The sequence below is a fragment of the Delphinus delphis genome, chromosome 17 (assembly GCF_949987515.2).
Source record: "Delphinus delphis chromosome 17, mDelDel1.2, whole genome shotgun sequence".
Classification (NCBI taxonomy): Eukaryota; Metazoa; Chordata; class Mammalia; order Artiodactyla; family Delphinidae; genus Delphinus; species Delphinus delphis.
Window position 1 is genome coordinate 15,414,860 of NC_082699.1, and position 14,087 is coordinate 15,428,946.

A 14,087-nucleotide genomic window follows, 5' to 3' on the forward strand; every position below is an offset into this window, starting at 1 on the left:
TACTTTCCCTTATCTCTCTAAAGATACTAATAATTAAAAAAATTTTCTCTACATTGACTTTTTTCTTTACTTTAGCTTGTTTTGCTCCATCATTTCTGATGTTTGATTTCTGTTTATACTAAGAGATACTGATTGGAAACTGTATATGTGGGTGAGTGTATGAGAGGATTTGTCAAATTGTAGGGAGATATGGCCATTGTGTTGGAGAACACACATATAACTGTATGTGCAGGTTTTTTCTTATTTTTTTCCCCCCAACCTGGGAGGATTTGATGAGGAGTTTTATAACAATGGTTCAAAGTGAGGTCTCTGACGAGATTAGGGTCTTGTGAGCAGGGCTTGTGCAAGTTTTTTCTCTAGATCATTCTCTCTCTTGAGATGAAATTTCCAATCTTCTACCTGGCATTCATCTATTTGGAAGCTGCTGTTCTGGGGACAGGTGAGGAAAGGGGAATGGAGGTCTACTGTTCTGAATTTTGCTTAACTTTTTTCTACCTTTCACCTCCAAGAATAAACATCAGTCTCTTTTTTTGAGGTGGTGGTTGGCTGGCTGTGTAGCACTGGGGTCTGTTGCACATAATAAGCTTTCACTATGGGGACTTACCTGGTGGTCCAGTGGTTAAGACACTGCGCTTCCAATGCAGGAGGTGTGAGTTCAATCCCTGGTCAGGGAACTAAGATCCCACATGCTACATGTGAAGCCAAAAAAAAAAAAAAGCTTTCACCAATCCCAGTTTTTTAAAAAAAGGATTTATTTGTTTATTTGTTTATGGCTGTGTTGGGTCTTCGTTACTGTGTGCGGGCTTTCTCTAGTTGCGGCGAGCGGGGGCTACTCTTCGTTGCGATGCTCACGCTTCTCATTGAAGTGGCTTCTCTTGTTGCGTAGCACGGGCTCTGGGCGCGTGGGCTTCAGTAGTTGTGGTGCACGGGCTTAGTTGCCCCGCGGCATGTGGGATCTTCCCGGACTGGGGCAGGAACCCGCGTCCCCTGCATCAGCAGGCGGACTCTCAACCACTGCGCCACCAGGGAAGCCCCAATTTTTGGCTATAGTTTTATCACTTCCCTGACTCTATCTGCTGTCTTTCAAAATTTGATTAAAATCTCTGCAATCTCTTCTTGGATGGTCTTCTCAGGTTTATATCTTTTACTATTATTTTTTATCTTTACCTCTGTAAACTTTATATTATTTTGGGGGGGGGGCTCTTGGAAAGGAATGGCAATAAACATGTGATCCATCTGCCATAAATCAGCACCAAAAATTAATTTTCAAACAATAATGCTTAATATGGTTTTAAAAACTGCCTATAATGTTAATGGATTTTAATATGGATTTGCTGGGGATTCAGAATTTTAGCATTTTTGAGCAGTCTTTCAGGATAAACTTGGTAAGCAGCAGCCACTTTTTTGAGAATTTAATGTTATATAATTCAATAATGGATAAAATAAGCATAAATAGCACATAAGAGTCTTCATTTAACACTGTTGACTGTCCCTCTTCGGATGCCTCTCTTGGTTGCTGTCACGCCTCTCTCCCAGTGATTATCCTATCTTTGATCAAGCTTTCATTTTTTTTTTTTTTTTTTTTTTTTTTGCGGTACGCGGGCCTCTCACTGTTGTGGCCTCTCCCGTTGCGGAGCAACAGGCTCTGGACGCGCAGGCTCAGCGGCCACGGCTCACGGGCACAGCATGTGGCTCCGCGGCATGTGGGATCTTCCCAGACTGGGGCACGAACCCGTGTCCCCTGCATCGGCAGGCGGACTCTCAACCACTGCGCCACCAGGGAAGCCCTTGATCAAGCTTTCTTAATCGTCCTTGCCAATTCTCTTCCTTTGTACCCACCCCAAGGTTGTGTACATTTACCCATTGCTTTCATGGCAACCTCAGGGCCGTGACATCCTAATCTCTCTCTAACCCAGACCACCTTCTTAAGCTTCTCTGTAGATTGGGGTGCAGGTCAACTTACCATTTTCCCAGTGGGCATGTACCTCCCCTCTGTTCTGGGAGACTAGCCCAGTAGATTCTATGAGACAGACTCAGGCTTTTTCTTTTGATTAAGACGTTTTATTATTTATATTTTGAATAAGCAATACATTCAAATAATTCAAAAGTCCAAAGATATAAAAGGGTAGATTGTGATGTTTCCGGTCCTATCCCCGGTTCCTCAGCTACCCATAAGTTCTCCTCTTGGGAGGTAACCAATGTTACTGTTTTTTTTTTAAATTTTGGGGGTGTTTTTCCAGAGATATTGCCTGCATACACAAGTAAGTACACTTATATAGGCCCCTCCTCCATTCTCCGCTTTAATTCCAAACGTTTCAAAAGGCCCAGCATCAGTGCGGCTGGAACTAAGACTTTCACAGTCAATATTTCAAACATGGAACTTTTTCTCCCAACAAAACCAAGTATCCTTTGAAGCCCCCCCCAGAATGGAAAAGGGGGAAAAGACTGATGAGTTTTCCTGCTCCAACAATGCCTGGAAATTGGTAGCAAGATTTAAGCTGGTGCACTGCACTGGTGAGCAAGGGAGACTGGCAAGGGAGAGGGCGCAAAGTTCAGCATTGGCAGAGTTAAGATACACTCGCACTTAAATCTTTTCTCATTTTCTCTAGGATTCCAGCCTCCCTGCTACTAGTCAACTTTACTTTTTCTTTTTTTAAAAAGTTTTTGATTTTATATTGGAGTATAGTTGATTTATAATGTGTTAGTTTCAGGTGTACAGCAAAGTGATTCAGTTATACATATATCTATTCTTTTTCAGATTCTTTTCCCATACACGTTATTAATTTTACTTTTTCTTGAAGTGACAACCTGGACATATGAAAATATTCGCAAATAACTTAAAAATACTCAGAAAGTCTCCCAGAAACACACAGAGAAGATTCAGGTTTCACAGAGTTGGCCGGGGCATCCGGTGAGCTACCGCAGAGAGCTCTGATTTATTTATCATCTATTTCACACACACTGGAAAGAAGGGAAAGCTATTTATGAAGGAATCAGTACTGGTCCCAAACCCTTCTCTGAGCCTCTTCTCCATCTGAGAAGAGATCTCACCCACTGTGGCCACAGGGGCGGGCATGTGACCAAAGCTGGGCCAAATACAGAATCTCATGTTTCCCTGACCACAGACACTGGTCCAAGGTATGGGTAATGAGCCAGTACAAGTCATCGAGTCCTTCCCCTAGGATTTTCCAAACTGAAGCTGGAAGAACTAGCTTTCCCTGCTGGTTATGAGCCCACAGCTGCCCGTAACCTTCACCATGTGAAGGAGCCAGTCGGCTGTGGAGGCTCTGACCCGCCCCCCTCCAAAAAAAAAAAAAAAAATGTTTGGGGTTGTACTGATGGGATCCAAATCTTCATTCTTATTCACAAACCTGGCTTCACCTTCAACCTTCTCAGGTTGGTTAGCTGTGCCAACCAACTTTCCTTTTTGCTTACACTAACCTGCAACAAAATATAGCCTACCTATTTAGCCCCAGCTCTGTATATCTAAGTGCTTACCAGGTATCTCTCTTTCGATGTTCCCTGGTACTTCAAACTCATATCTACAGTACAATGCATCGTCCCTCCCTTACCCACTCTATGTACCCCATTTCCTGTATTCCCTCATCCTGGTTATCAATTCAGCAACTACCCAGCTGCCCAAGCCAGAAATCTATAGCTCTACTGGGCTTCTTCCTTTCCACCTGATCCCATCCCTCAAGACCTAATAGGTCCCTAAGTTCTATTCCTCTTCTTAAATATTTCTCATATCTGTTACTCTGTCTTCTACCACCTTTGAGACTCTTTTGGCTTCTTTGTTCCCTCCCCTACCGTGCTGAAAAGGCCATCTCAGAATACTTACCCTGTGTACTGCCTCTGTCGAATGGGGTGCCCTTCTGATAAAATTTCCTGGGACCCTTCTGGTCCCAGATGATTGGTCTAGAGCAGTTACCATAAGGGCTGGTCAGTAACATACAGGACAGGATGGTGGGAGAGCTCTCCAAAAAGGATATAGAAGATTAATTACACCAGTCAGGTCCTCTTGTATGAGGAGATCTGAACCTGAGACACCTAGAGAGCTACTCAGTGGTTGCAAAACAGAAGCTGAAGGATTACGGGGAGAGGGCAGAGGTGATGATAAGGAGAATGCAAAAACTTTTGAGTAAATAGAAGATGAGTAAGCGGAAGCTATGAGTAATCTACAACCTCTGGGTGTATTGAATGGGGGTAAAGTAATTGGCTGGAGTGATAGAAACAAAAAGGGGAGCAAAATTACCATCATGGTCGGGGACAAACTCGCTGTTGAGGAGACAACAGAATAATACTAGTCCTGTCCTGGACCACCACCTGCTTTCCAGTTGCTAAATCGTGTATATCCATCCTGTGTGGCTGGACGACAGCACACTGGTTCCTGTGAGTTTGTGTTCCCATGAGATGCTTCTTATCCTTATGACCTCAACCCACAAATACTATACAGTGTAGTTTAGTCACATAAATTAGTTCCCCAACCACGTGATGCTTTGCCACCTGTTTATGTGCATACACTATTTCTTCCAACTAGAACAATCTTCTCATCTCCCAAACAGATACCCCTAACTTCGTCACCTGGCTGCCACTGACTCATCTTTCACGACTGGGTGTAGGCTCCTCCTCTAAGCAGCTTTCTGTAACCCAACCAGGTTACACACTCTTCCTTTACTCCAAACAAACTTACTGCTACTGCATATCGTAAGTGTGTGTCTCCACAACCAGATGAGCTTATTTTGAGAGCAGAGATGCTACTTTGTTCCCCTCTGTATCCCCAGCATCTGGCCCAGCACCCACACAAGGCAGATACTTAGTGGACGCCATTGTTTTTGATAAAGCTCAGTTGCCTAGACTCATTCAAGAGCCAAGTTTCATAACCTTCCCTCATCACCCCTCTTTCAACAGATCCACTTGCAGCTTAAAGTGTGCCATGGTACCTTAGAAAGACAGCGATCCCACAGCTTTGTGTATGCGATTCCCCCAGTTCAGAATGCTCTTCTCATCCCTGTGTCCTAATTCGTTGTGGTTTTAATTTGCATTTCCCTCATGATTAGAGATGGTGAACATCTTTTCATGTGCTTATTGGCCATTTGCATATCTTCTTGGGACAAATGTCTTATCAAGTCCTTTGCCCATTTTTGAACTGGGTTGTTTGTTTTTTGTTGTTGAGTTCACAGTCATTTTGTAATATGGAATGGTTTCAGGAACACAACAGGTCTCCAGAGTTTAGAATGGTATGAAAATCCTAGGGGCCTTTGGAGAAGTGGCAGGAAGAGGTAAGGATGTTAAAGTTTTTAAAGAATTTTTAAAAAGTCTTTAGAAAAGAGAAAAGAAAGTATACTTTCAGGATTCTGAGCTCATTTTTGTATTGTCATTTGGCAACCTTATGGGTTAAATAAGCATTGGTGGGCTACCTTAGAACCTAACTACTATTTTTTTTTTAAAGACAACTCATTATATATTTTTATTTTATTTTAAATTTATCTATTTTATTTATTTACTTTTGGCTGTGTTGGGTCTTCATTGCTGCGCGCGGGCTTTCTCTAGTTGCAGCGAGCGGGGGCTACTCTTCGCTGCAGTGTGTGGGCTTCTCATTGCGGTGGCTTCTCTCGCTGTGGAGCGTGGGCTCTAGGTGTGCGGGCTTCAGTAGTTGCAGCACGCGGGCTCAGTAGTTGTGGTTCATGGGCTCTAGAGCACGGGCTCAGTAGTTGTGGCACATGGGCTTAGTTGCTCCGTGGCATGTGTGATCTTCCCGGACCAGGGATCGAACCCGTGTCCCCTGCATTGGCAGGCGGATTCTCAACCACTGTGCCACCAGGGAAGTCCCCCTAACTACTATTTACTTTAAATAGATATGCTTGTTGCTTATCTATTTTTTAAAAAATTATTTATTTTTGGCTGCACTGGGTCTTCATTGCTGTGCGCGGGTTTTCTCTAGTTGTGGCGAGCGGGGACTGCTCTTCGTTGTGGTGCGTGGTTTTCTCATCGTGGTGGCTTCTCTTGTTGCAGAGCACGGGCTCTAGGCACGTGGGCTTCAGTAGTTGTGGTGCACGGGCTCAGCAGTTGTGGCTCATGGGCTCTAAGAGTGCAGGCTCAGTAGTCATGGTGCACGGGCTTAGTTGCTCCGTGGCATGTAGGATCTTCCTGGACCAGAGCTCGAACTCATGTCCCCTGCACTGGCAGGTGGACTCAACCACTGCGCCACCAGGGAAGTCCCCTAACCACTATTTATAAACACTTCTTATAAAAAATTCTGTCTTATAATATTCTAATTTTAAAAACTTTGGTATATAATTCATATATATGTTGATGACTATATATGAAAACCTAAATTTGGAAAGTAAGTTGGTTGTACTAATGGATTACAGAAATAATTATTTATATACAATGACTTTAATTGGGAATTTAATATTTTTCTATTACCAGAAGTTGATTTACATGAATCATTTGTAGGATGCCACTATGAGAAAGTATACGTGATACAGAGGTATAGAACTGATATATAAACATGATATAATTGATAGAAACATGAAAACAAGCCTGTAATCTACAGATATAGACAAAGGTTGCAGAAAAGGAAGGATTACACTGAAATCTGCGCTGTTAATTGAAGCAGCTAGAAAAAAACAGTATTACTGACCACTGGTAATAGATAAATAACCTCTAAGAATAATATCCAGTTTAAATGACATAAATTATTTTAAATGACATAAATTATTTTAAAAGAAACTTATTTTATGTATTGAAAATGGATAAACTATTGGATTTTGAATTTTTGGTAAAATGTTATAAGACCTAGGTGAGACAAATAGCTAATATTATAGGTGTAAAATGTAATTTACATACTTTAGAATAAGTATGATGTTAAAGTATATTTAGGATTATTTTCAATGTTCCACATGCTATATTCTCTGTAAATAATTAATAGTTAACAAAACATACCATTCTCTAAAAACAAAACAACAAAATCTTTCTTTAAGCTGAAACTAAAGATGAGCTTTCCATTTCTCCTCAGGATCCATGATGCTAACTGTGGAAGGAAATTACAGAGTAAACATTTAACAAAAGATGAGCAAATCACTAGATTTTAAGTTAGCTTGTAACTAGAAAAACCATTAATTCCTAAAATAATTTTGTTGCTCAATATAAAGCTGGGGTTTTTCTTGGGGGGGTACATATAAAGATGTTGCTGAAGCTTCTACACAAAGTCCAACTTTGCACCTCTTGCTTTTTTTTTTTTTTTTTTTTTTTTGCAGTACACGGGCCTCTCACTGTTGTGGCCTCTCCCGTTGCGGAGCACAGACCGGGGCACGAACCCGTGTCCCCTGCATCGGCAGGCGGACTCTCAACCACTGCGCCACCAGGGAAGCCCACCTCTTGCTTTCTAAGGATCAAACTTCTAAGATTATTAACTTGACAAATTAACTTAACACTAGGGAACAATTATAGAATTACTGCTTTAATATCTTTGAGTTTGCTACCTTTACTGCTGCTAGACCTTTGGATGTTCCCACATCTTCTAATCGATACATGTAAAATCCTTCATGGTCGTGTGGTCTGGGAGAGGAGAAGCTCTCTTCCTGCTACATGCCCGTGGCTGTCATTCTGGTGGGTGAGGACTGAAACCCCCATGCGAGATTCTCATTCCTGTGGAAGCTTTTGTTCTAACTTGTGATCCCCTGGCCTTTTGCTGCTGACCTTTCCTAGTGACTGTCTCTCCAACTTACAGTGACATTCAAGGGAGAACTCTGGTGGGTGGTGTTTTTCCTCAAAGGAAACTAGTTCATTTGTTAACAAATATTTTAAGTGCTGGTAATAAAAGAACTAAAATTTGGAAGAATACTTACATATCTTTCCTTCCTTTTCTAATTTTTTCAAATGAAGTAAGAGGTTATGTTCGGCCATTTTATGTAAATGCTCAGGAGTATCCTAAAAGAAAAATGAGAGTGAAAGTAAAGCATTTCTTTTTTAAAAAAGAACAGAGTTAATCTTTTTGAAACTTTGAAAGAAAAAAGGCAAAATAATACAGTCTTAATTCAAATACAGTTTTATAGAGTAATAATCAACACTGTTTCATCTTATGTATGTCTTGCTTTGAGTCACTTTATTATTAGAAATATACTTATAGGCAAACAGACTGTAAGCGCCATAAAGACAGTACAGTAGCAGCATCTGTTCACTACTGAATACCCAGTGCTTAGCAAAATGGCACATAGTGGGAACTCAGTATTTTATAAATGAATGAATAAATAAACATAAAAATTATTCTAGGTAGTTTTGATGATTCTACAGACAGTTGGCCCTATGGTCTATTTATTAGGTTACATGATAATGTCTTTGCACATTTTTATTAAAAGTATGTATGTTTCCACCTTAAAACTTACAATTTTTCGTTTATTTTTGCCAAGCTAGTAATACTGACAACTATTATCTGAATGGTAAACAAAATAAATATTCCTTTTATTCTTTTTTCTAAATATATATTTTTAATTTTATTGGAGTATACCTGATATACAATATTAATGTTAAGTACAATATGGTGCTTCACAATTCTTAAAGGTTATATTCCATTTAGTTATTATAAAATATTGGCTTTATTCCCTGTGCTGTACAATATGTTTATCTTTGTAGCTTATTTTATACATAACAGTTTATACTCCCCTACCCTTTTATTGCCCCTCCCCCTTCCCTCTCCCCACCGGTAACCACTAATTTGTTCTCTATAGCTGTGAGTCTGTTTCTTTTTTTGTTATATTCACTAGTTTGTTGTATTTTTTAGGTTCCACATTACAAGTGGTAACATACAGTATCTGTGTCCTTATATTCTTTTTTTTTTTTTTTTTGCGATACGCGGGCCTCACTGTTGTGGCCTCTCCCATTGCGGAGCACAGGCTCCGGACGTGCAGGCTCAGCGGCCATGGCTCATGGGCCCAGCCGCTCCGCGGCATGTGGGATCTTCCTGGACCGGGGCACGAACCCGTGTCGCCTGCATTGGCAGGCGGACTCTCAACCACTGTGCCACCAGGGAAGCCCCCTTATATTCTTTAAGTAAGAATTTTCCTGAAGTCAAGCTTCTTGACTAAATTTACTATGTCCATTTCTCAGCTCCCTGAAAATGTTTTGCAAAAATCATTGAATTATATTTTAATCAAAATTCAAAGAATTCTTTTCAGTCCTCATTTTACCTGAAATCAACTGGCTAGTCTCTCCGTTTGGAAGAACTCCTCTCTTTTCCCTTGGTTATTCTACCTCTTATGATTTCATCTTCATCCTGGATATTCTTCCCCGATTTCTCTTCAATACTGATGTTCATGATGAATTGTATCATTGACTCTCTTCTCTTTTTACTTGATCAACTTGTCACCACAACATCATGTGTTAATGATTCCCAAGCAGAAACCTCCAACCCCAAACTCCCTGACGCTCCAGTACCATATATTATATCCACCAGTGTGATTTTCTAGGTCTAATTATGTGACTCCCTGCCTAAGATCCTTGGGTGGTCATTCCCAGCTTATTGGCTGGAGCCCAAATTTTTTTAGCATGGCAACCAAGGGCTTCCCCTGACCTGCCATGCCTGCCTTTCTTGCCTCATTTCCTGGGACCCCCTCCCTGCCCATCTACAATATACATTCTGGGCTCCGGTCAGATGCATTTTCTTTGTGGGTTTTCAAACACACACGATGCTTTTGTGACTCCCAGTGTTTGAACACATCTTTCCTTCTGTCTAGAATGACTTCTCTTCTCCTGTACTCTGACCTCACTCCTTCTTCAAGATCCGATTCAATAATTAAGTTTCTGAAGCTTTTCTGGACAAGCCTCATCACCCTGCATCTTCACCAGGCAGAAATGACTCATCTTTCCTTTATGCCCTGACGTACTGTGTATGGGCCTTGCAGGGAGCTTGGTGTGATAGAAAAACAAAAGATTTGAGTATCTGACTTCTGACATTTGAGCGTGTGACATCTGCTAGTTTTGTGCCCTTGGAAAACTTACTTAACTCACACTTTTTGAGTTTGTTTTTAATCTGTTAAGTTGGAATAACAGTATCTTTATGCAGTGAAAATTCAAGGTACTTGAAATTAAGTACTTCAAATTACAACGGTAAATGTGAAGCATTTAGTACAGTGTCTAACACATAGTAATGTGCTCAGAAATGGGAGCTATTATGATACAGCCAGAACTACAAGAATCTGTTTAACATGTCTGTCTTTGCTAAACCATGAGTCCTTTGAGGGCAGGGATCTGTAGTCATCTTTGTGCCTCTGCACCTAGTCCAGTGTGTGGTACATGAAGGCATTCAGTAAACATCTGTGGAATGGATAAATGTCTCTGCAATACCTAATGCTGTTCTATATGTGACAGGTGCTTCACACATGTGTACAGTGAACACATCTCTGAATGCAGAACAAGCATTTCTGAGGCCTGCATAGTCACTGGATGACCCATCTGTGAGGGTTATCAGAGAGTTCTGCTGTCTGTACTTGGGTTAGAAAAAACTACCCATGTTTCAATGTATAGTCTAGAGTGGCTAAACTTTAGTATTGTGAGGAAATGAACTCTTTTGCAGAATTTAAACGTTTACATTGCCCTTTGGCTCCTGGCACTTATTATTGTCAGCCCTTTTAATCATTCATTCCTCCCTTTTAAAACAAAGCACACTGAGATACCTGGTTTTTGATAAATTAGGCCCATGGGACATTATGGTCCTTACTAATTGAAACTGGCCCAGGTTCCTTTTCAAGCTCATCTTTAGTTATACTCTCAGGTATCTTATGGCCATACAGGTTATGGTAGTGGGAGTTTTAAAACCCAGATAATCTTATTCCATTCTTAACCCCAAAGCAGGTATCTAATAAACATTTGCTGAAAAACTGAATTATACTGATGGATTGCCACACAGTGCTGTCATGCAGTGATGTGCTCAGAGGCCACTGAGTGAGGGGCCCTTTCTCTCTACACTAAGTGACTCTACTCATGCTCTTCTTCATGGCCTTCCTCCTTTTAATCTATTGTTAGCATTGCTACTACTTCTCACTGCTATTATCCCAGTAGCTGTCTCTAGCAGATCGCCCCTTACTTGCTGCCGGTCAGGACACCAGATCATCAAGATGGCTAGAATAATACACAAATCATAACAAAGATTAACCGCCAGGCTGTTGGCAATGGTCTCCCCTACAGAGTGGAGTATAAAAGGCTTAATAATGGCTCAGGATGGTTATTTTTGCTCTGCGGGCCAGTGTTTGTCCAACTTCTGTGTTCTAGAAAGTTGAGATTGATGGTCTCAAATCCATACGAGTGACATTACTTAAAAAATTAACAGACTCATTCTGCTCTGGGACGTGATGAATTTACTACATCTATAGTCTACTGAATGGATTATTCTATTAAAATTGTGGCTTTGAACAAATAAGATAAATGAAAATTACCTTGTAAATAACTTTTACAAGATCCATTGCTGTGAAGGACTTTTCAAAGTTCTCATGAAATAATGTAAGAATTTGCTGTTCTCGGATATTTCTGTGAGAAATGTATTGTAGAATTTTAGCTTCGGCATTATGGATTACTGGGCCATGTCCTGCATCAGAATAATTACAAAAATGATTTCAACCAGATAAAAAATTTTAAGTACAACTGAAGTTAATTTACTCTATTTAAAAATATTTCATATAGTATATTGAAAAGGCATACTAAATACACGACAAATAAGAATTATCTGGAAAACTATACAGGTAATAAGAGATTTAAAAATTACATATAATGCCAAAAAACATTAGAGAATTATATCAAAATCTACATAAGATATTATTGTGTTCATTAAAAGTTAGAAAATAAAAATTTAACAATAAAAATAGTGACCACAACAGTATCAATAGGTAACATTTACAGAGTGTTCATTATTTGCCAGACATTACTCTAAATGCTTAATATACATTAGCCTTACAAGAATCCCATGAAGTAGGTACTGATACTTTAATTATTCTCTTTGTACAGCAGAAACTGAGGCATAGGGAGGGTCAATAATCTGCCTACAGTTACACAGCTAAGAAGGGGTGGAGCTGGGATTCTGATTCAGGAGCTTCTAACCACTCTGTGCTCTTAACCACTATGCTTATCAAAGATTGAAAAGGGGAATGTAAAAGGTAGCTTCATGTAAGTGACCAAGAGCTATTAAAAATTCACAAGAACCACAGGAGAACTGTAAGAATCTTATGTATAGGCTAGCAATTCAGAAATGTTGATAACCCGGATAAAGTTATATTGGAATTTACTCACTCTTTAAGACAGTGAAAATGAATATATTACACAAATCTGCAAGAGGGCTGAGAACAAAATACCAGAAGCAGACAAACCCGTTAGGTAAAGAGCATGGGCTTTAGGATACCGACTATCATTTACTAGCTGTGTGGCTGGGATAGTCTATGAATCTCCGAGTTTATTTCTTCAGCTACCTGCTTCTCTGGGTTTTTGTGAGGACAGCTCTGTGAAGGTCCCTGCACAGTACCTGGCGGGTAGGGTAGCAGGCTTTAATATATGGTAGCTATGGCTACAGACCGTCATTGACATATGAGGTCCTGCTGTGCCAATAAGCCAGTTCACTGGATTTACTAAAGCCAACACTCCAAGAACCTGCACCGGGCAGGCTCTCATTAGCTTTGCTCCAATGTGGGTGCATCAAATGTCTACTGTCTTCTCTTTCAAAGTAGCTGTCATCCTCCACTCCTTTTATGTCACAATATTAATCCAAATGCCCAGCCTCACTGTATGTTTCCTAACCCCTCAGCAGTGGGAACTCATGAGAGAATATGAAGGTACTGAAGACACTGTATTTACAGATCTTTCCATGGCCCTTTGGTTAGGAACAAGTTGGAAGGACTTAAAAAATTAAGTAATCGAGTCTCTTTTTCCTTCTGGGGGCCTTTGTTGGGTACTGTATCTTTCTTAGCTTTCAGGATGGAGGAGAGATTCGTATTGTAAAGCAGGGCAGTGATAGCTAATATACTAACAACAGGTTTCTTTTTCTGGAGAAAGGAAATAAATACACAATTTTACAGTTGATATAGAAGCTATTGATATTTCCATATAGTGAGTTAAAAAACTAAAGCTCAGACATCAAATGTTACCCAGGGTTGGTTACATGGCTAAAATGTAGTCCACAACAGAAATCAAGTTAACAAAACTGAAGATAGCTTACGGAATGAAAAAAATTTTCTTGTTCCAGTAAGTTTATTTCATTTGTTTAACAGTTCTATTAACAGCTGTGCAGATGTTAAAAAATAACCCTCATATATTTAAAAAAAGTTATTAAAACAACTCTCGGTCTTTTAAATTGTATTGCTAGACAAGACTTAGGGGTGTAATTTAGAAAGAAGCAATTTAAATGTATCTCTTCAAGGCTGAAACCACAAAGAACACGCACAGACAAACCAAAATGAATCTTCCTCATCATTTGACACAAATGGTTTGCTAGATTAATAATATTACCCACCTGGATATATAACTTTAGCTTTGATTTTTAATAACTCTTTTAGGGAGCGCATATAATCATAGAGGTCTTCAAATACGGTTGTTCCTTCCCCTAGGATGCAATCTCCAGAAAAGAGAGCATTTTCCTCTTCTAAAAGTAGGGTCATATGATCATCAGTGTGGCCAGGTGTGTATATAACTCTGGTGGAAAGAAGAAAGAGGAAATAGTAACAGTTATGAACTCTTAGGCTTAGAAGAAATTTTGAGAAGTAAATTATTTTCTGTCTTTATCTCTGGACAAGACACGAATAAATGATGTCAGTAAGTTTCTTAAATAGCTCCTTTTTCTCTTGTGGCCCACTGCAAATTATCATCAGAAAATTCTCTCCTTTAGCTAAATCAAATTTCTCACTCTGAAGTGCAAATTTAATACTTTTGCCCAGGGATCAAACCTGGGCCCCCTACACTGGGAGCACAGAGTCTTACCCACTGGACCACCATTCATCTGTCAATAGACACTGAGGTTGTTTCCATGTCTTGGCTATTATAAATAGTACTGTGATGAACACGGGGTACAGATATCCCTTCAACATAATGATTTCGTTTCCTTTGGA

At 40.0% G+C, this 14,087-nt stretch overlaps 1 protein-coding gene across 1 annotated transcript in view; it reads right to left on the reverse strand.

Annotated features, from left to right (window-relative positions):
* Positions 1–5,498: 5,498 nt before the first annotated feature.
* The window catches only part of LACTB2 (lactamase beta 2), a 31,143-nt gene continuing 22,554 nt past the window's right edge, over positions 5,499–14,087 (reverse strand). The window contains exons 4-7 of the mRNA XM_059994755.1: positions 13,496–13,674; positions 11,436–11,584; positions 7,854–7,935; positions 5,499–7,036 (exon numbers count right to left, since the gene is read on the reverse strand). Of these exons, the coding sequence (XP_059850738.1) occupies positions 6,993–7,036; positions 7,854–7,935; positions 11,436–11,584; positions 13,496–13,674 (454 nt within the window). The 3' untranslated portion in view covers positions 5,499–6,992. The remainder of the gene's footprint in view (positions 7,037–7,853; positions 7,936–11,435; positions 11,585–13,495; positions 13,675–14,087) is intronic.